Source organism: Puma concolor, chromosome A3 (assembly GCF_028749965.1).
Source record: "Puma concolor isolate L17-30 chromosome A3, mPumCon1.1.hap2, whole genome shotgun sequence".
Classification (NCBI taxonomy): Eukaryota; Metazoa; Chordata; class Mammalia; order Carnivora; family Felidae; genus Puma; species Puma concolor.
The window spans coordinates 111004929-111023484 of record NC_141669.1 but is presented as its reverse complement, the minus strand read 5'-3'; the positions used below and the strand labels follow the sequence as shown (position 1 = coordinate 111023484).

The 18556-nt window shown below is 57.9% G+C and overlaps 1 protein-coding gene across 7 annotated transcripts; it reads right to left on the bottom strand.

Annotated features, from left to right (window-relative positions):
- Nucleotides 1-1035: 1035 nt before the first annotated feature.
- ADAM33 (ADAM metallopeptidase domain 33) lies at nt 1036-14785 on the bottom strand. Of its 7 annotated transcripts, XR_015249395.1 has the most exons (23): nt 14571-14765; nt 12653-12813; nt 12316-12395; nt 9948-10024; nt 7948-8026; nt 7679-7755; nt 7404-7593; nt 7118-7183; nt 6965-7036; nt 6612-6778; nt 6440-6524; nt 6199-6341; nt 5484-5661; nt 5279-5368; nt 4848-5043; nt 4614-4722; nt 4321-4519; nt 4140-4217; nt 3949-4057; nt 3718-3865; nt 2321-2412; nt 2065-2221; nt 1036-1811 (listed from the first exon to the last, which is right to left on the bottom strand). XR_015249395.1 is itself a non-coding variant. In XM_086701789.1 (22 exons), the coding sequence occupies exons 1-21, from the start codon at nt 14668-14670 to the stop codon at nt 2102-2104; spliced, it is 2421 nt and encodes an 806-aa protein (XP_086557915.1). In that variant the 5' UTR covers nt 14671-14785; the 3' UTR covers nt 1036-1811; nt 2065-2101. The 7 variants fall into 7 exon arrangements, 4 of the variants coding, with proteins under 4 accessions (XP_086557915.1, XP_086557916.1, XP_086557917.1 ...); XR_015249393.1 differs by lacking the exon at nt 12653-12813 and having other exon boundaries at nt 14571-14785; XR_015249394.1 differs by lacking the exon at nt 12653-12813 and having other exon boundaries at nt 1036-1808; nt 14571-14785.
- Between the last annotated feature and the right edge of the window lie 3771 nt (nt 14786-18556).

Below are 18556 nucleotides of genomic sequence, written 5' to 3'. Positions count from 1 at the left end.
GGTACAATTAAGACAGACGGCAGCTTTAGAAAACCATCTCATTCAACCTCTGGGGCTGCCTCTTCTCTGCTGCCAATGCAAGGAGTGGTTGGTTGCAAAAACTCCCCAAGTCTTCATGCCCTCTGAAGCAGGATCCTGCTGCTCTGCCAGCAAGAGGTAGAGTTACTCTCCCCACCCCTGGAACCTGGGCCGGCCCTGTGACTTGCTTGGGCCAATAGGATGTTATGGAAGTAAAATGTGCCAGTCATAGAATCTCCCAGAGGCCTCACAAGCTTCCACTTACTTTCTGACAGGGCTGGGGCTAGGATGAGACAGGATCACTACTATGAATTTTTCCTTCTGCCTCAGGTTCCAACATGACTTGGCATGACGCTGTTACTGATCTGATGTTCAGTTAAAATTTTGATATTTTGTTCATCATTGATTTTTTGGTTTTAATTTTGATCCTTTAAAAGATTGCATTAAGATCTTATTTATCTTGATTGCCTTTTGTGTGTGTGCTCAAGTGCATCACTTGCCTTACCCTAATCCTGGTCCTGCTCTTTAGAACCCTCCTTAGCTGTCATGTGAACAAGCTATGGGTACATAGTCTATTCGTCCTCATCAGTCTATGCAATAGGTAGCCAAACCCAGAGGCAGAATTGCCCAACTGGCCAGAAGTTGACTGCAAACATATGAGCCCAAATGAACTACCAGCTGAGTTTAACCTAATTTACCAATTCACAGAATTGGTTATTTTAAGCTACTGTGTTTGGGGGTGGTTTTGTTATGCAGCAACAGCTGGCTGATACAGAAGATCACTCAGCAATTCTTTCATGAAGAATGGGGACAGAATAAGTGACTTCTGAGAACTTCCAAGGGAGGCAGAATAGACAGGGCAAAGGGATCATTCAAGCTAGGCAACACTGTCCTATGCCCAGGTACATCTGGGGCCACAGCTGCCATCTGAGGCTCCACCCACCAGCCACCACCCCTTGGGACCCTCAGGGAGCCCCAATGGGGATGAATTTACATACAGAAAAGACTCACAGAAGCTTGAGGTCAGCATATCTTTCTTCTGACTTCTACTTTGGTATCCTTTTTAAAACAGCTCCCACTGTCCCCTCCCATGGAATGGAGGGAAGGCTGAGTAATGTCCAAAGTGAGAGGGCTACAGCAGAACCACACTCCTCCAAAACCTCAGGTGGAGGACCGATAACAGAGGTGAGGCTGAGGAAGCATCTGGAGGACACGGCAGGAAAAGGGAGGGAGGAGGATCCCAAGGATTTTGTGGATTGTTTTGTTTTGTTTTTGCAAGGGCCAGGCTCCAGGGAAGTAGACTCAATCTGAAATGTAGGGCCCCTGGAGCCCAGGCTTCTGGCCCAGCAGTCACTGGATTCTGCAGAGCTGGGTCTAGGTAAAATACATATGCAGAGACACCCAAGTTCCCTGGATAGAGACCTCTCCCAATGCCCAGAATGACCCAGCCTCCCCTGGTGACAGGACGTCAGTGACTACATGACCTTTGCTCCTTGGACTGATAGATTCTTGGGCTGGAATATATACCCTACCAGGATCCCCCCAGCCATAGGGAATGGGGCAGCATTGGGCATCTTCTGATAAGGCTCCGGGGTCCTGAAGTGGGTGGGGGCAGAGCTCGACTCAGGGAAGAAACTTGCAGGCTGCAAAAGTGCAGGAAGTGTGATTCACTGGCTCTGCCCCTGGGAGACCAAGTTCTTGTGGTGGCTGTCAGCAGTCGCCTGTCTGTAAGTATCCTCATCTCAGGAGCCCCTCTCACCAGAGACAGGATCTTGGCTTCTAGACTTGACCTGCTGCAAATGAAGAGGAGAGGTCACCCCTGAGGGCTGGGATCCCTTTTGCTCCCTCAGTGAGGACCGATGACCCAGAAAGAGATACAACTTCTCTCTCTCCCACCCTAGGGACTGCCAGCTTCTGGTCTCCATGACAGTAGCTTTTCACAAGGTCACATCTCCTTTGCATAATAACGCTCAAAAACCTCAGTAGGGGAGGGCAGATGAGGGACAACAGAGATGGGTGGGTGAGGTGGGGAGGGTCTCTACCTACCTTGGGGTTGCAGGCAAGGCAACAGGACAGAGGCTTCTCAAGGTGGCTCTTGGGCTCTGGCAGAGTTTTTAAGGTCTGGAGCAATGGGTGGAGGACAAATGTTGTGACCACAGGCAGAAGTCTCTGGAGCAGGGTGGGGACAGGGGCCTCAAGGTAACTGGGAGATAAACGAAGGGGAGGGGGGGCGTCTAGAAGGAGGCAGAAGGCAAGAGCCCACCCTCACCTCCCTCCCCATCTCCTACCGTGCTTCACTCACCCCAGAGTCCGGGCTCTTCAGTGGCTGCTGGGCCTGACTCCATGCTGTGAACGCTCCTAGGGGGAGGGTCCTGGTGTGGGCCATCTTTGGGCCTAAGCCTCGGGATAAGAGGGCAGGAGGTCAGAACAGTGGTCCTGAGCAGGTGCGCACAGCCTGAGTTCTGCTTGAATGAGTCTCTACCCTTCTGCTCCATGTCACTCCCTCCAGGTCCCTTCCTGCTCCCTCCTGAGAGAGGCCCCTGGGCCCAGGCTCCTGCCTCCCCAGAACCACCGGCACTTCTCTCTAGCCCTGACATTTCTCCCAAGCTCTGCCATCACCCCAGCACCCTGGCACCACCCAGATATTGGCATCACTCAGGTTCCAAAGCGGGGTGGACTTCCTCCCCCAGGCGCAGCCATGCCTGCGCCCCTTGTCACTGGGTAGCCCTGCTGCCCTCAATGGCTCCAAGCCATGCTTGGCTGCTCATGCCCCATTGCCCAGCGCCTTGCCACTTCCTTTGCTATCTCTCTGAAACAGTCTCCGTCGTCCATAAGATTCTGCTTTAGTGCTGATATGCAGTTGTCCCCCACCCTGCCCCGTCTCTAGACCCCCTTATGCTGACACACCAAACTCTGACCACCTTGCTCCTCCCCCATTGACCTGCAATCACTGCTCATTGTGTCAAAGCCCGTCTCGGAACCTGGGACCTGGCTGGTGCCCTGCCCCTGTCTGGGATGCCCTCTGCCCCAATCTCTAGCCCAAACCCTGCCCCTTCTGGCAGCTTGCCCAGAGCACTCCCAAGTCCAGGGAGTGTCAGATGTGCCATGGGGTGCCTCCCTTGCCCAGCACCCCACTGAAGGGGCCAGCCCTAGGTCAACCATGCTTAGGTATTATGTGATTCTCCTCCCAGGTCATGGAGAACTGGGTTAGGGACAGGCCCTTGGCACAAGGGCAGCCAGTGCCATAACTAACCAGCGGTAAGGAGTAAAAAGGGTGTGCTGGGTCCAGCATCTGGGGACTTTAAAGGTGTACAGAAAAGATTTAGGCAGAGGAAGTGGGAAAGGGGGCTGACAACTCATGAGAGGCTAGGAAAGTCTGGAAGGGCACAGTGGAGCAAGAACTGCATTCTTAGCTGGCAGAACAATGGCAGTCTAGGATGAGGCAGCCCCCTCGTGGGAGAAACACAACAGGTGGGGGGGGGCTGAACCACATTAACGGGGAGGGGAAGAGGGCCTCACAGGGGTCCACATCATTGACTCCAACAGAGGCCATTGTGGCCTCCTGCTCAGGGCTTCTTCCCACTTGCTTCTGCCCATCCCTCTGCTCCTGGGGGGAAGGTCTGAGGACCCCACCCCAGCTCTCCCAGGTCCAGCAGAGTTCTGCAGAGCAGCAACCACAGGAGTGGGCTCAGAGCCTACCCAGTGCATGCAGGACCCCTCCTTGAGCCGCAGAGGCATTGCTGGAGACGGGATCCCGGCTGTCGGTAGCAGCACCAGGCCAGACTGGCCCCGGGGAGCAGAGGCAGCAGAAAGCTAAGGATCACCACCAGCAGGAATGCCTTGTGGTCTGTGGACAACAGGGTAAGGCTGCGTCCTCAGCATGTGCCCCGCCTCAGCCCCTCCCCGCACCCCCTCCCTCCCTGGACACACTTTCAGGCTGTATAGGACCGCTGTCCACACTGCCACCAAACCCTGGCTTGTTGCAGGACGGCGGAGCCCAGCCCGGAGCACAGTGGCAGTTATGGTTACTGTTGCAAACCTACAGAGGGGAAGAGAGAAGGAAGGCCCCGTGGGATCAGGAAGTCCAAGGCCACCCCCTCATCACCTTTCCGGCCACTCACTCCATGGCCATGGCAGGCTGTCAGGCATCGCTCCAGCTCCCAGAAGGTAGTGTTTTGGCAGCTCCCGTCCTGGCACACCTATGGGTGGTGTGTGCACCAGGCAGTGAGGGGGAGTGACGTTTTGGCCTACAGGACTCAAGCATTAGGGAAGGGTTTGGTGTGCAGGGCTCACAGGGCTCACCATTCTAGGGCCACACTGGGTGCCTGGCTCTACCAGGCCCACGTCATGCAGGTCTAGCTGGACACCAGGCAGCAGGAAGACTCCCCTGCAGGTCACCTCGCTGCTGCCTAGTCCAACCGTGGAGTCCACCGGTACCGTGTGTGGTGCCAGTGGGCGCTGCTCCCCACCCAGACACTGCAGCTTCCCACACTGTGCATCCCTGGGGACGAAAGTGGAGGGTGACCGCATGTCCAGAGCGTCCCTCTTGCCCCAGTGCACCACCCCGCTCCCCCTAACTCCGCCCCACTCCCCACCTCTGCGCACAAGGCACGAAGCCACCCTTGCGGTCCTGGCCACAGTTTCCATGGGCGTCTCCTGCTGAGTTCACAGTCTGGAAACAGGCCTCCGGGGCTGGGCTGGAGCCTGAGGAAGCATGGGCGGACCGCACTGGCTTCAGTCCCCACCCCCACCCCACCCCCCCTTTCTTCCCCTGCGTAGAAAACGGTGCATTCCCGAGGATGGGGCCAGCGGTACTCGGGTAGTCTCACCAGGCCCCCAGAGCTGCTGGCACTGCTGCTCCAGTGTAGGACACGCGCCATCCCGGCAGTAGCCCCGGCCGCTGGCGCAGGAAGAGCCGTCTAGTAGGAAAGTGTCCGGGGGGCAGTAGGGGGAGGTGCCCGTGCAGAACTCTGGGAGGTCACAGTCGCTAGCAGCTCGGCGGCACAGCACGCCAGCCGGCTTCAGCTACGCAGGGGACCGGGTGGAGGGAGGGCGGCCGAGGGACAGCGAGACAATGGACATTGAGAGATCCACGCCGATACAGCGGCTCAGAGGCTGGAGGGCCAGGTGAGGCCAGGCGGGCCCGCGCGCAGAGCAGAGCCAGCACCAGCAGGGGCACCAGAGGGCGCCAATCAGCCAAGACCAACAGCCGGCTCCCGAGCGCCCCCTAACCCTCACCCCGAGCCTCCCACGCCCTCACCAGGCAGCGCGCGCAGCAGTCCCCGCGTGTGCACTGGGCTCCTGCACGCAGCGAGCAGTTGTGGGCGAGGCAGCAGGCGTCCGGGCACTCCTGGAGCCGGAGAGAGGGTGTAGGACCAGATGAGGGCGCAGCGACCCAGACCCCGGGGGAGGGGGCGAGCGGGGCGCCAGCCTCGGCCCCCGGGGACCGGGAGCGCGGACCTGACCTGGCTGGGGCCGCAGTCACACTCCTCGCCGTCCTCCACGAGGCCGTTCCCGCAGCGCGCCCGAGGCACGAGGACCCTGGAGTCCGGCGCGTTGGAAAGACACGCACCGCCCCCCTTGCGGAAGAAGGCGCGCAGCTGGCGCCGGCTGCAGGGGCTGAATACGCGTGGGAACGGGTGCCTACAGGAGGGGGAAGGACGTCGGGCGTGCGGGGACCGCCCCCCTCAATCCCCTGCTCGTCTGCGACCCCCTCCCGCCACTACTCCCTGTGCTTGGCCACACAGCCCCTGGATGCGCAGAAACCGCCTAAGCAGCAGGCAGCCGGGATCCTCCACACGCGGAGGCCAAAGAGGGCAAGTAAACTGTACATAGTCACACGGCGAGCCCGAGACGGGAGGGTGTCACGCCAGGACCAGGCAGCCCGGCATTCAAGGTCAAATCGCGACCTAGCGCCGTTACTCCCGGGGTTGGAGAATCCTTGTTAGGATGTTCTGAAAAGCTCCGTACTTTTGAGAATCCACTTCTGCGTTTCCTCCCTTTAAGCCTCATAAAGAAGTCTCGGGGTGGGTGCTATGACCACTATCTCTATTTTACGGAAGAGGAAATCGAGGGATAACCATTTCTCCCAAAGAAAGGCAGCTGAGGAAGGTCCCCTGGTCTAGCGGAGCCTCCCCCGGAACTCCTGCCGCCCCCCGCCCCCGACCTCGGCGTCTGTACCCGGTGGCCGCGGCCATGACGCAGCCGCCTTGCTCAGCCGCCGCCTCCACGCAGCAGCCGTCAGGGTCGTGGCTGAGGCCAAGGCTGTGACCTATCTCGTGGGCCATGGTGGCTGCTGCGCCAATGGGAAGCTCTGAGTGATCCTGGGAGGGCGTAGGGACGGTCACTGCGTCACTGGGGGCTGCGGGGATGCCTCCTACCCTGTCCCTCTCCGCCCCCTCCTGTCCCGGGTGGAGCTCACCGTGCTCACGCCTCCTGAACTCTCAGCGCGACACATGCCCTCGATGGGCGCCAGGCCCACAGTGGCGCCCTGGAAGGCGCGGCCCCTGAAGGCAGAACGCAGCGTGACCCGGTGGGGCCAGGATTCTGGGCTGCCCAGACGGGGACCCACTTGGGCGTAGGAGGGGACCCACGTGAGCAGCTGCGTGGAGTCGTGTGGCCACCGTGCCCACAGCCCTCGGCGCCACTGCAGGAAGGCCCAGAGCGTCGCATTGGCGTCTGACGTGATATGGCTCCGGTCTTGCTCTGTCCACACTTCCAGGCCAGTCAGTGCCACCTGAATATCCAGAGTCCTGAGAATCTGTGGACGGGACCAGGCTGACCTGGGGAACAAGATGTGCCACAGTGCCTGTGCTCTTCCCCAGGGGCGCCCTCTCCTCTCCGCTCCATAGTCTGTGCTCATCTCCAACCCTGCCACCTCCTGCCAGGACTTGCCAGCCCATGTCACAGTCACCCCCATTAGGACTCTCTTCCCGCCAACCCCAACCTGGTCTACGTAGTTGGCCACCTCCAGGAGTCGCTGTTTGGTGTGGTTCAAGTTCCTGTGCTGGGTCAAGAACTGGAAAGACATACAGAAGAGTTCCTGGCAGGCTGAGCTGGCCCCATCCCACCTCACCACCCCCCTGGGGCCTCTGCTCACCAGTGTGTGGTCAGCCACTATGTACAGCTCCAAGAACCTTGGGCTCCTGCGGACCTCCCTCCTCTCCTGGGATGAGGCAATGGTGACCCTGAGTGGCAGGCTGCCAACCCCAATTCCCAGGAAGCACAAAGTTAACTTTAAAAATTGCTGGAACTTGTTTCTTCAGCCTCCAAATAAAAATATCAGGATAGGAGGCCCTGAACTGGGGCTGTGTATTCCTGTCTTTTCCGATTTTCAGGGCTATGGATACTCCATTTCCACTCCCACCCCTATCTGTGCCCCTGACCTTGATCTGAGTGGCACGAGAAAGGCTGGCCTTGTCCCCTTTGCTCCCGGCATCCCTGTGGCCGCAGGCCCCTTTCCAGCTGAACAGCTGCCTGGTTGGGAACATCTTGTGAGTGATGAAGTCCTCGGAGTCTCCAGCTGACCGTGGATGCACATAATAACTGGCATTGCTGCCCAGTGTGATCAGGCCCCTAGAGTTCGGAAGAGTGCAGAGGGGGGTGTGAGGGGACTCTTTCTCCAGTCCCAGGCCCAGCCCCCTCCCCCAGAACTCCTCACCTCATCCCAGAGCAGGTGCTGAAGACTACCCAGGAGTCAGGGAAGCCCCTCACACGTCCATGGTAATGGCAGTGGTCCTGGAGAGCAAGGGACCCAGCCCCAAATCTCAGCCAGTGCTGAACTGGGAGGGGCTGGTGGGAGGGGGGGCTGGCTCCAGCCTCTCTTTAAAAAGAGGAGGCGAATGGGAAAGGAACGGTGGAGAGGTCCTCAGGGAGTGCACCCCCCCAGCATCCCTTACCCTGTGCTCAGAGCCCATGGAAGTATCTCACCGTGTGGTCGGGGACCAGCACCACTGGCTGCCCATCTGGGGTATAGTGGGTTTCTGTGTATCCCGGGGCCAGCAGCCTGCTGGGAGGGGGTGTTATAAGGGTCACCTAATTCAGCCAGGCCTCCTCCAGGATGCCCTCCAGCCTTCCTCCCTGAATGCTAATTGAGCAGCTCCATGAGTGAGGCATAGGGCTAGCCCTGGAGAAGCACCCAAATGTATCTGAGGGAAGGGACAGGAGCGACTGTGTGCTGCTCAGCTCAGAAAGACCTTGGGCTGGAGGAAGAAAGGTTGGGCGGGGTGCAGGAAGGAGCCTTGGTGAGGACTGAGGTGTGGGAAGTGGGTGTGTGGGAAGCAGCAGGGAGGAGCAGGAATGGAGAAACAGTTTGTGGTCCCTGTGGAGTCTATGGTGGGCAGCTCCTTCCACAGGTTTGGGGAGGGAGGATTCAGGAGACATTGATGAGGAGGTGGGGCCTGGAGCCAAGGAAGGGCAGTAAACTCCCTGGGTGGCCCTGCCCGATGCCCAGCCTTGTCAGGCCTCTGTTCTCTGGCCCCCAGACCCCACGTTTCTCCCCAGCTGTCCTTCAGTGATGCTCACCCCATGCTTCCGGAGAAAAGAGAATCCCCACCTGTCCACAGCTGCTCCTGCCTGCCCACCTGAGCAGGGAGCCCCATCCCCATCTTCTTCAGACCCCACTCCATTAACGATCTCACCTTCCTTCTCCATCTTTCCGGGCTCCTTCCCACCAAGGTGGATCAACTGTGAGCTAATGTCTCTTCTGTAAAGAAAATTCTCCATCCCCACCTCGCCTTGACCTCTTTACTGCCAGACCACTCCAAAGACCTGTGGTGCCTGCTTCTCCACCTCCTAGTCTTTCCTCCACCTTCTCCAGCTTTGCCCCCCGCCCCCACTCCACGCACAGACTCAACCCAAAGAGCAGGTGCTGTGGTCACCCCCTCTCATGTGTGGGGACACTGAACCTCAGAGGAACTATGGTTCTGTGTGGTGGAACTAGATACTGTTCCTGGTCCATCTGGCTCCACGGGGGAGAAGCCAACATGTGTAGAGTGCTTGGAACAGTGTCTTCAATGAAGCGAGCCCTCGACAAACGATGGCTGTTGATAATTCCATCTGGATGGTTTCCAGACCCCACACTCCATCATGGACACCCACCCCACCCAGCCCCACACTGCCTACTCATTCACCAGCTCAGAATCTTTGGCTTTGCAAAGACACTCAGCCTTACAATGGCCTCTGTGGGGCCGCCTGCGGGGCTCAGTTGGTTGAGCTTCTGAGTCTTGATTTCAGCTCAGGTTGTGATCCCAGGGTCGTGGGATCCAGCCCCACAATGGGCTCCACACTGAGCATGGAGCTTGCTTGAGATTCTCTCCCTCCCGCTCCCTCTGCCCCTCTTCCCTGCTCTCTCTCTCTCTCTCTCTCTTGCACACACGCACGCGCTCTCGCTCTCACTCTCACTCTAATTTAAAAAAAAAAAAAAAAGGCCTCTGTGATCTGGCTTTACTGGGACTCCCCGAATTCATTTCCCACTGCTCCATTCCCCGTAGATGGAGACCCTCCAGGCAGGCCAGACAAATGCCTGCCTCCTGAAGGAGTCTTGACCTACAAAGGCCACACCTCACCTCAGCCCCGAGCACCTGCCCATCTTTGGAATCCATTTTGGATTCTCTTTGGACTCAGCACACCCTGTGAGCACCCACTAGGTGATGCTCATTCATTTCTGGCAGGAAGCTAACGAGATAATCCCGGGGCTGGAATGAAGGGTGTGCCCCACAGCAGGGCTGACCCAGGCTTAGCAGTCTACTCCAGCCTTGAGGGAGCCAGTCATGGGCTGGCAGGACAATTCCCGTACCTCTTCGTCTGGAGCCTTCGCCCCATCCAGCCTGCCTTGGGGGTTCCCCTCCATCCCTGCCCCCAGCACTGATCCCCTCCAGAGAGCGGGAGCTGCTTTCGGCTCCCAGCCCCCTCCCCTGCCTGGTACTCACTGGTTCTTCTCCAGCTCGAGCAGGAGCCGCTGCCCTTCAGCCTCCAAGGCCACCAGCCCCATGTCTAGCTTCGAGACCTGGTCAAGAAGGAGAGTAGGGCTGAGGGAGCAGGTGGGATGTGGAGCTGGCTGGCGAAGGAGAGCACAGGGGGCAGGGGGCAGCAGGCTCCCCACTGGTCATGGTAGGTGTGGATGGATGTGGGGGTGAGAACATGCAGGCAAATATGTTCCCAAACTCGGGACGGTTTTGGTTCTGACAACGGCCATTGGACATAGCCTGCTAGGGGCACACCTCATCCTCCAGAGGAATGAAACGAGGGGTCCCAGGAAGGTACCCTGACTTGCCCAAGGCTACTGGACTCTTCCTCTGGCCCTCCCTCCTTTGTCACAGCGGGAAGGCTTCCTCGGAGTGGGGAGGACAATGGGGTCCTGAAGACATTGGCTGGGGGAGCATTAGGTAGCCAGGCTCAGGCCTCCTTACAGCCTCGTTTCTTGCTGCTCCCCACTCCCTGCAGAATTCAGACTTTACTCCCTCCTCCTTCAATTCTGACAAACTGAAAATTCCCCTAGCCTTCCGAAGGCCTGCCCCACACCTGCTTTGCTGAGACCATAAAGTAAACCCTGACCCCCTACCTCAGGCCAAGAGAAAAAACATCTCAGCTAGATGTCACAGGAGGCTGGCCTGGGCCAGCCCGCAGCCTCTCCTTCTCGCTAGCCTGTTTGCCTCTCCCACCCTGTGGAAATACCCCATCTGCCGGCCCCCCTACCTTGTCCACTCTGCCTGGCTGGGGGCCCAGAGTTGGAACCAGCCCAGGAGCATCCTGGAGAGCTGCTGTGTCTTTGGAATGCTGGCCCTCACCCTTCCCTGCACCATGCACTGGGCTGGGCCCCGGGCCAAGGGGCTCAGATTCTTGTGGGGGCCCTTTCTCTGCAGGTGGGAGGCAGACAACCCCGCAACCCCAGCCAAGAGCCCCCCACCCCAAGGCCCCAAGCATGAGCTCACATGGCTGGAATGTCACTTACTTTATTGGAGAAAGGTTTGTACCCAGCGCAGGCAGCAGCCCCAGATGGAAAGCCTCCTCCTACCTCACCCCCACCCTGGGCTCCCTTCTCTCTGTCCTGCTGTTTTTCCTTGCTTCTTGCCCTCCTGGTGACCCTGCTCCTCACTACACACCCCATCCCTAACCTGAAATGTGGGTATTTCCTGCCTCTTGGACAGGATTCCCTGCCTCATCTCTGTCTGCTGGCCTCAGCTTGGCAGGCTTCCCGGCGGTGGGCGGGGGGGGGGGGGGGGGGGGGGGGGGGGTCGGGGGAGGGGGGGAGGCAGGGGAAAGCAAGGCCCTCTGAGATGCCCTTCCTTGTCACAGCCTAGGCTGGACTGGGAGGGAGGTGCCCAGCATGTGCCCAGCCTTGCCCTCTGCCAGTGATGCCCCGGCTCAAAGCCCGGGTCAGCACCATGCTTGAATGGGGGCCCCTGAGGGTCTGGGGGAGCCAGTAAGGCCCTAGGTTAAAAGCTCCTGGGCCTATGGGGGCCTTCCAGCCTTCATGACAGTGCTCTACTGCCTTCCTTGCTGGCGTGGACAGTGGTTTGTCGCCTTTTACCTGAAAATTCAGGATAAAGAGGGCTCTCTAAAATTGGGGGACATTGGCCAATGGTTAGAAGCCTTTCAGACCTTCGTGGATCTCGGGCTTCTGGGCTAAAGAGCTGTGTGACCTTGGGTACTTTCTCCAACCTCTCAGGGCTTCAGTTTGCCCCTCTGTGATATGGGGATACTAAGGGCACTGGCCTCCTGATTTGTAGCAAAGCTGTGTGGCACATACAGACAGGAGCATGGTTATTCTGAAGTGTGTGATGGGTGGGTGTTGGCAGCAAGTGGGGCAGAGCATCCTGGAGAAGCAAAATCAGGCGGGCCTGCCCTAGGAGGGTGACCAGTGCCCCCTGGTCAGAAGTGGATTCTGCACGAGCCAGGGAGGCTGAAGTGTTACTGGAGGAGACAGCAATGTGTCCACAGGGTAACACGTTCTGGTAAACTTTGCAAAAGGAAGATATTTTGGTGTTTGCATAAAGAGGTCCCTGAAAAGTTTCAGGGCTCACAAATTCTGGCCCTATCTCTGCCTGGTGGGGAGGATAATTCCCCTGGATAATTCTGGGGGGAAGGGAGAAGCGGACGGTGGGGCAGGAAGCCTGAAAATGACTTCCATGCGTGCAGGCTCTTGTGATCTCATGTGTCTCCCCACCCCCACCTGCCAAGCCTCCGGAAAGGGGCCTAAAAGACCCCAGCCAAACTGCCACGCTAAACTTTGAAGACGGGGAAAGGGGCTGGGAGACCCCGGGCCCCCCGCAAAGGGAAGGACGACCTGGCACTGACCGGCTCGTCCAGGGTGCCCGTGCGCCGGGGTCGTCCATCCAGGACCCAGTGCAGGGTGACTGGCTCTCCAGGGTTGCCTCCTGGGGTGAAGACAGAGTAAAAGCTGAGGGGGAAGTCTGAGGAACATAGAGGAGTAGGGGACAGAGGGATGAGGTGATAGGACATCAGCAAAGAGGAACAGGAGACTCCACCTTCATTATTCAGAGGTGTAGCCTGGAGGAGGGTGGCCGCTCCTCGGGCATCCTTGGAACTGAGGAGCCACCAGGGAGGTGGCAGAACAGAGACAGAGGAGCCTGGGAAGGATAGCTCAGCTGGGGAAGCCAGAGGCCCCACTGACCTGGGGGAGGCTTGGGGGTCAGAGATCACAAGGAAGAGACCAAGCCCCCAGTGCAGAGGAGAAGGAAGAGGGAGGCAGCCTCGAGTATTTTTAGCCTGGGCAGCAGATGCCTTTGGAGTGAGAGATCTGTGAAGAGAGGGTGCCTGTGTCTCCTCCACCATCTGAGAAAAACAACAGCCAGATGTCTTGGGCGGCCCACCTTGCCCAGACAGCTCCCTTGGGGGCTTCATGCTGGAAGCAGGACTTCCAGCGACCCTAGCTTGGAAGCCCCTTTCTTGGATCTTGGAGGTGGGGAGGCCCCGGTGGGGGGGGGGGGGGGGAGAGCCTGAGTGCTCCCAGGCCGGGTGCGCTTTAAGGGGGCCCTGGAGGAATACCAGAGCCAAGCATTACTCAGAAGGCTCTGGAATGCTCCCCTGGAATGCTCCCAGCCCCCCACCCCACAGTGGGTTCCAGCAACCCTCACTACCCCCGCCCAGCTGCCCAGCAGAGCCAGGCCCCAGGCAGCCCAGAGCCTGTAGGCAGCCCTCCCTGCCCTCTGACACAATCCCTGGGGAGGCAAGCCCAGCTCCCAGGACTGACGGTTCCCCAGCACCCAGCCTGCCCCAACCCCACGCTGAGATGGCAGACTGTGGAAGTGGCTCAGCTCTTGCCAGGCCACCCCAAGTCCTTTCTCCTCCTCCATCTTCTCCCCCAGACCCCAGCATCAAAGACCTGGAATAGCAGCAGTTCTAGGAATCCCCTTCCCCCAGGAAGCCCTTCCTGATTGGATGAGTGGGCTGGCACGGTTGGGCAGGGCGGGGCGGCGGGGAGGGGGGTGGGGAGGGATCTGAGTGCTTCTGGGAGGAGGGGTAAGCAGGGTGGGGAAGGGGTGTCTCCCAGCCCAGAGAGGACTTAACTGGGTGTGGAAAAGTACTTCTTGCTGGCCCTAAGCCTCCTCAGTAGAGAGGGGAGGGTGTGCCTCTGTGAGGAGGGAGAGGGAGGCGCAGACAGAGCTGTGGTGAGGAGGATTAGGGTGGGAGCTGAACCGGGGAGCCAGTGTGGTGTCGGGGAGCACGAAGCCCCTCTCCACTCCTCCCAGGGGTCCTATCACCCTCTCCTGACCCCATGCTGAGGAGGAGGGAGCAGCCATCCTCAAAGGCATAAGGGCTATCATCCCACCCCCTCCTGGCCCCAGAACAGAAGAGGACCCCATCCCTACAGGTACTCCCCACAGTGCTCTGGAACCCAGCACTCCCAGGCCACCCAGCCCAGCCCAGCCCTTCCTGCCTCCCCCCTGATGTCCTCCCAGGCAGGTGGCGGGGCACTTCACATCCAGGACCCCACCAATTCTCCTACCCACCGGGGTTGCTGAGGTTACTTCCCAGGGTCCAGCCTGTCCGGAGCACCCTTCGTTATCTCACCAAACAAGGCGACAATATCAACCACACACACACACACACTGCCCCAAGGCCCTGGGGTGTGGGGTGAGCACGGGGGCCAGCCTGAGTGTGGAGGCCACAGCTGGCCCCCTAGTCCGAGGGCACAGCAGGGACTCTGGGAACAGTGGGCTGGCCCTTAAGGGATGGAGGTGCAGGAAGAAGTCCACACTGGTGGGTGGGGTCTGGGGGTGGTCAGAGCAGAGAACCCTAGAAGAGGGGTCTGGGGACTTGGGCAGCTGCTTAGAGGAGATGCCCCCCACCCCCTCCAACCACCACCACAACTGCTTTGCCATTGGCACTGTGTCAGCTGGGCAGTGTGTCAGTCTGGACTCCAAGCCAGCCCAAGTACGGCGGACAGTCCCTGGGCAGGTCCTACGGAGACCCTGCCAAAGCCTGGGCGAGCCCTGTTCTCCCGGCCACCGTGGGTGGGGGGAGGGCAGTTCAGGCCCTCCATCCCCTGACCGTGACTTGGCCTGCCCCGCGGGGCACATCCCACTCACCTTGAAACGCCTCGGTCCCCGACACCTGCAAAGGTAGCCACAGTAGCAGCAGCAGCAGCGACGCCTGCGACCCTCGAGCTCTCAGAGACCCCCGGCCCATAGCTGTGAGTGCCTCGGTGTCCACGCTGCGGCTCCCGGCTCCCGGCTCCGCCCCGGCTAGATCCGGGCCGACCCACGGCCAGAGCGGCCGGGGCGCCGCCTCCCGACCCTCCCGCGCCGCCTCCCGACCCTCCCGCGCCACCCCGCACTGAGCCCCGAAGCCCACCCGCCGCACCCTGGCAGCGGGCCGGACCTCGTGCGCCCTCGGGGAGCCGGAGCCGCCGTCTAAGGGCGGGAGCAGGGCCGGCGGAATCCGTGCGGCCCCACGGGGGACCTGCCCGCGCCAACCAGCGGGGGTAGGTCTCTGCGCCCTCTCCTCGCGGGGGCGGAGCGGGGTGGAGTGGGGATGGGGCGGGGCCCCTCGGAAGGGCCTTTGAGGACCTTTGGGGGTGGGGGGAGAGAGACCAGGGCTGGGGGCCACCTGTTGCCCCTCGGGTCTGCGCAGGGAGCGCCCCCCTCTGGGGTCTCCTGGGGCGGACCTCTCTGTCCCCGCCTGGCCACCAGTCCTGCCCAGACGCGCCCTGGCCAGAACCCCGCGGAAGTGCCCCTAGGAGAAGGGAGGCCGGGCGACCGCAACTGGCAGGTGTGGAGCTCGGCTGGACCGGCTCGGAGCTCGCCTGCCTCTGCATCGCGGTGGCCGCCAGCCCCTGTCCCCGCGGCGCGCGATGGTGGTCCAGCCGCAGTTCCGGGGACTTGATGCCCCCGCAAAGGCGAGGAGGCCGACAGGCTCGCGGCTGAGGGCCGGGGCAGCCCTTGTCCCTGGTGGTGGCCGGAGGGAACAGTTGCACAAAGCCACGGAGGTCCAGACGTGGGGGTTCCTTTTGGCTTTGGTAACATCCGTTTCTTCTTTTGAGATTTGCGTGCTGAGTAGTAAATTCGGAGTAGTAAATGCAGCGGTTCGGTTAGGAAGAGTTCCAGCTTCAGTTTCCATCGCCCCCCCCTCCCCCCAAGAGTTCCCCTATGCCTCTCCCCAGTCACTCTCTCCCTCTCCCAGCCCCAGGCAGCCAGGGATAGGCTTTGAGCCTACAGATTAGTTTCGCCTCTTCCAGAACGTCATATAAATGTTATTCTAGGGGCGCCTGGGTGGCGCAGTCGGTTAAGCGTCCGACTTCAGCCAGGTCAAGATCTTGCGGTCCGTGAGTTCGAGCCCCGCGTCAGGCTCTGGGCTGATGGCTCAGAGCCTGGAGCCTGTTTCCGATTCTCTGTCTCCCTCTCTCTCTGACCCTCCCCCATTCATGCTCTGTCTCTCCCTGTCCCAAAAATAAATAAACGTTGAAAAAAAAATTTAAAAAAAAAATAAAAAAATAAAATAAAATAAAAAGAAAAAAAATAAATGTTATTCTAAAGCATGTGCTCTTCTGTGTCTGGCTTCCTTCCCTCTATGTTTTTGAGATTCGTTTACATTGCTTCGTGATCAGTAATTTGTTCTTTGGTAGGTGCCAAGTGTGTTCCACGGTGGAGGGGAGCGCGGTGGCTCCGTGTTCTCCAGTTAGGCATGTGGGTTCTCCTGCTCCAGTGCGAGACTCTTCTAAACACAGCTGCTACAAAATCGCTGTGAAGTCTTTGTATGGACATATGTTTTCATTTCTCATTTCTCATCTGTGATGACCCAGAAGTAGAAATGCAGGGTCACATGGCAAGGGCATATTTAAGTTAAAAAAAAAAAAACAAAAAAAAAACGATTTCCTAAAGTGACTGTACCATTTTGCATCCCCACCAGCAGTGTATGAGAGTTTCAGTGCCCCTACAGCCACACCAGCATTTAGTGTTGTCAATCTTTTGAATTTTAGCTATTCCAGTGGGTGTGCGGAGTCCTCATTTTTGTAGTTGAACGTTACCACTTACTTGTATAGTCCCCTCTTGAGCATACAAATGGTTTCCAGCCCTTCTGCTGTTATGAACCATGCTGTGATGGATAATTTTATATACACACTAATTTGTGAGATGATTTCCTACAAGTGGGATTCCTTGGGCCACTTTACGGTTGCACCAGCAATATCTAGAGTGTTCCTTTGCCCACAGCCTTACCAACACCGTTCTCAGACTGTGATATTTGCCTGTCTGAAGGTGAAAGTGCAGTCTCTCTCTCTCTCTCTCTCTCTTATTTTTTTTTAGAAAGAGAGAATCTTTTTTATTATTTATTTATTTGTTTGTTTATTTATTTTTGAGAGAGAGAGAGAGAGAGAGAGCGTGCACAAGCGGGGGAGTGGCAGAGGGAGAGAGGGAGAATCCCAAGCAGGCTCCACGCTGACAGTGCAGAGCTGATGCAGCGCTCGAACTCACGAACCGTGAGATCATGACCTGAGCTGAAATCAAGAGTCAAATGCCTAACCAACTGAGACACCCAGGTGCCTCGAAAGTGCAGTCTTAATTTGCATTTCTCTTAGCAGTGACCTCAAATAATTGTTCAAACATTTAAGAGTCATTTGTAGTTCCTATACCCTGAATTGCCTGTTCACATCCTTGGCTCATGTTTGTATTGAGCTGTTGGTCTTTCTCTTAACAACTTGAAGGAACTCTTTATATATAAGAGGTATTAATCTTTTCTCTGGAATATGAGTCGCAAATATTTTTCAGTTTGTGAAATGTACTCAGCCTGTCGTGTGTGGCTTTAGTTCAGCTATTTCCATTGATAAATAGCATCCAATTGTGTGAATGTAACATCTGTTTTCCCCATTGATTCTACTGTTGCTGGACATTAGTTAGGGTGGTTCCTAGTTTTGAGATGTTACCAAAAATGCTGCTGTGGACATTTATGTGCATGTATCTTTAGCTTCCTGCCTTCATCCCTTTACTAGTTTCCCCTCGGAGCACAGCCTTACTTCGCTTGCCTCTGAAACCTCATTTTGGGGAACCAGACCTAATATAGACTTAGATGGCTTTGGTCACACTGGAAGCTCTAGTGTGGACAGGCTGGAGAGGCATCAAGCCCTCCCTCTGTGGGTGATGAAATAGGGTCACCACGGGTGCTGACAGCGACAGAGCCCCCCCCCCCCTTGCAGCACAGAACTCCCTGATCCTCCTGTTAGATGAGCCAGGGGGGCAGAAAGCAAGGCATCCTGTCATACCCTGGGCCCGTTTTTGCTATCGCTTCTCTTAGGGAGGATTTGGGGAAGAATCGGGGTGGACAGAGGGACCTAGGCTTCCATCTCGAACCAGGAGCACACCTAGAGATTCCAAAACAAATGTAGATCCTGAGAAAGGGGAAATTGTGGAGATACAGTCCTAACCCTGGTAAAGGGGTCCTGAGGAGGAAGAAGAAAGAGGCAACTAAGAAAGCCCCAGAGATCACAGAGACAGGACAACGCCAAGTGTGCAGCCTGGCAGGGCCTGGCAGGGCTTAGAGGTTGTTTGAGCCCTAAATGAGCTGGGGGCCAGGACTGCAGAGCAGACTCCCAGAGTAGCCACACTCTGAACATGGAGGGGAGACTTCAATGTGGACATCAGGGAGAGAAGGCAAGATCCTCTCCTCTCTGGCAAGAAACCAGTGAACTGGTGAGCTTCTATTCCCACTACAGACCTAGGCTTTGGTGCCTCTTTGTCAAGGGGTTCTTCCTGACCCAAAGCCTGGGTTGCTGTCCCCTGCATATACTTTCCCTGCATCATATATCACACAGCAGTGTGGTTGTCCATTTCCTTGTCTGTCTCCCCCAGACCCTGAGCTCCATGGGGTCTGGGACTATGTCTTTATTTAGTGCTTGGCACAGGCCAAGGCACACAGTCAGTGCTAATAAAACAAGGTGGGCATGTAGCCTAAGAGCCATGTGGGGATTGGAGTCATCCTTGCAAAGTGGATGCCTCCCAAACCCAGATGAGCTATGTCCAAGTATATCCGAGGAATTTTCTGTTGAAATCTCAGAGCACTATTTATATTTGAGGTCGCAGAG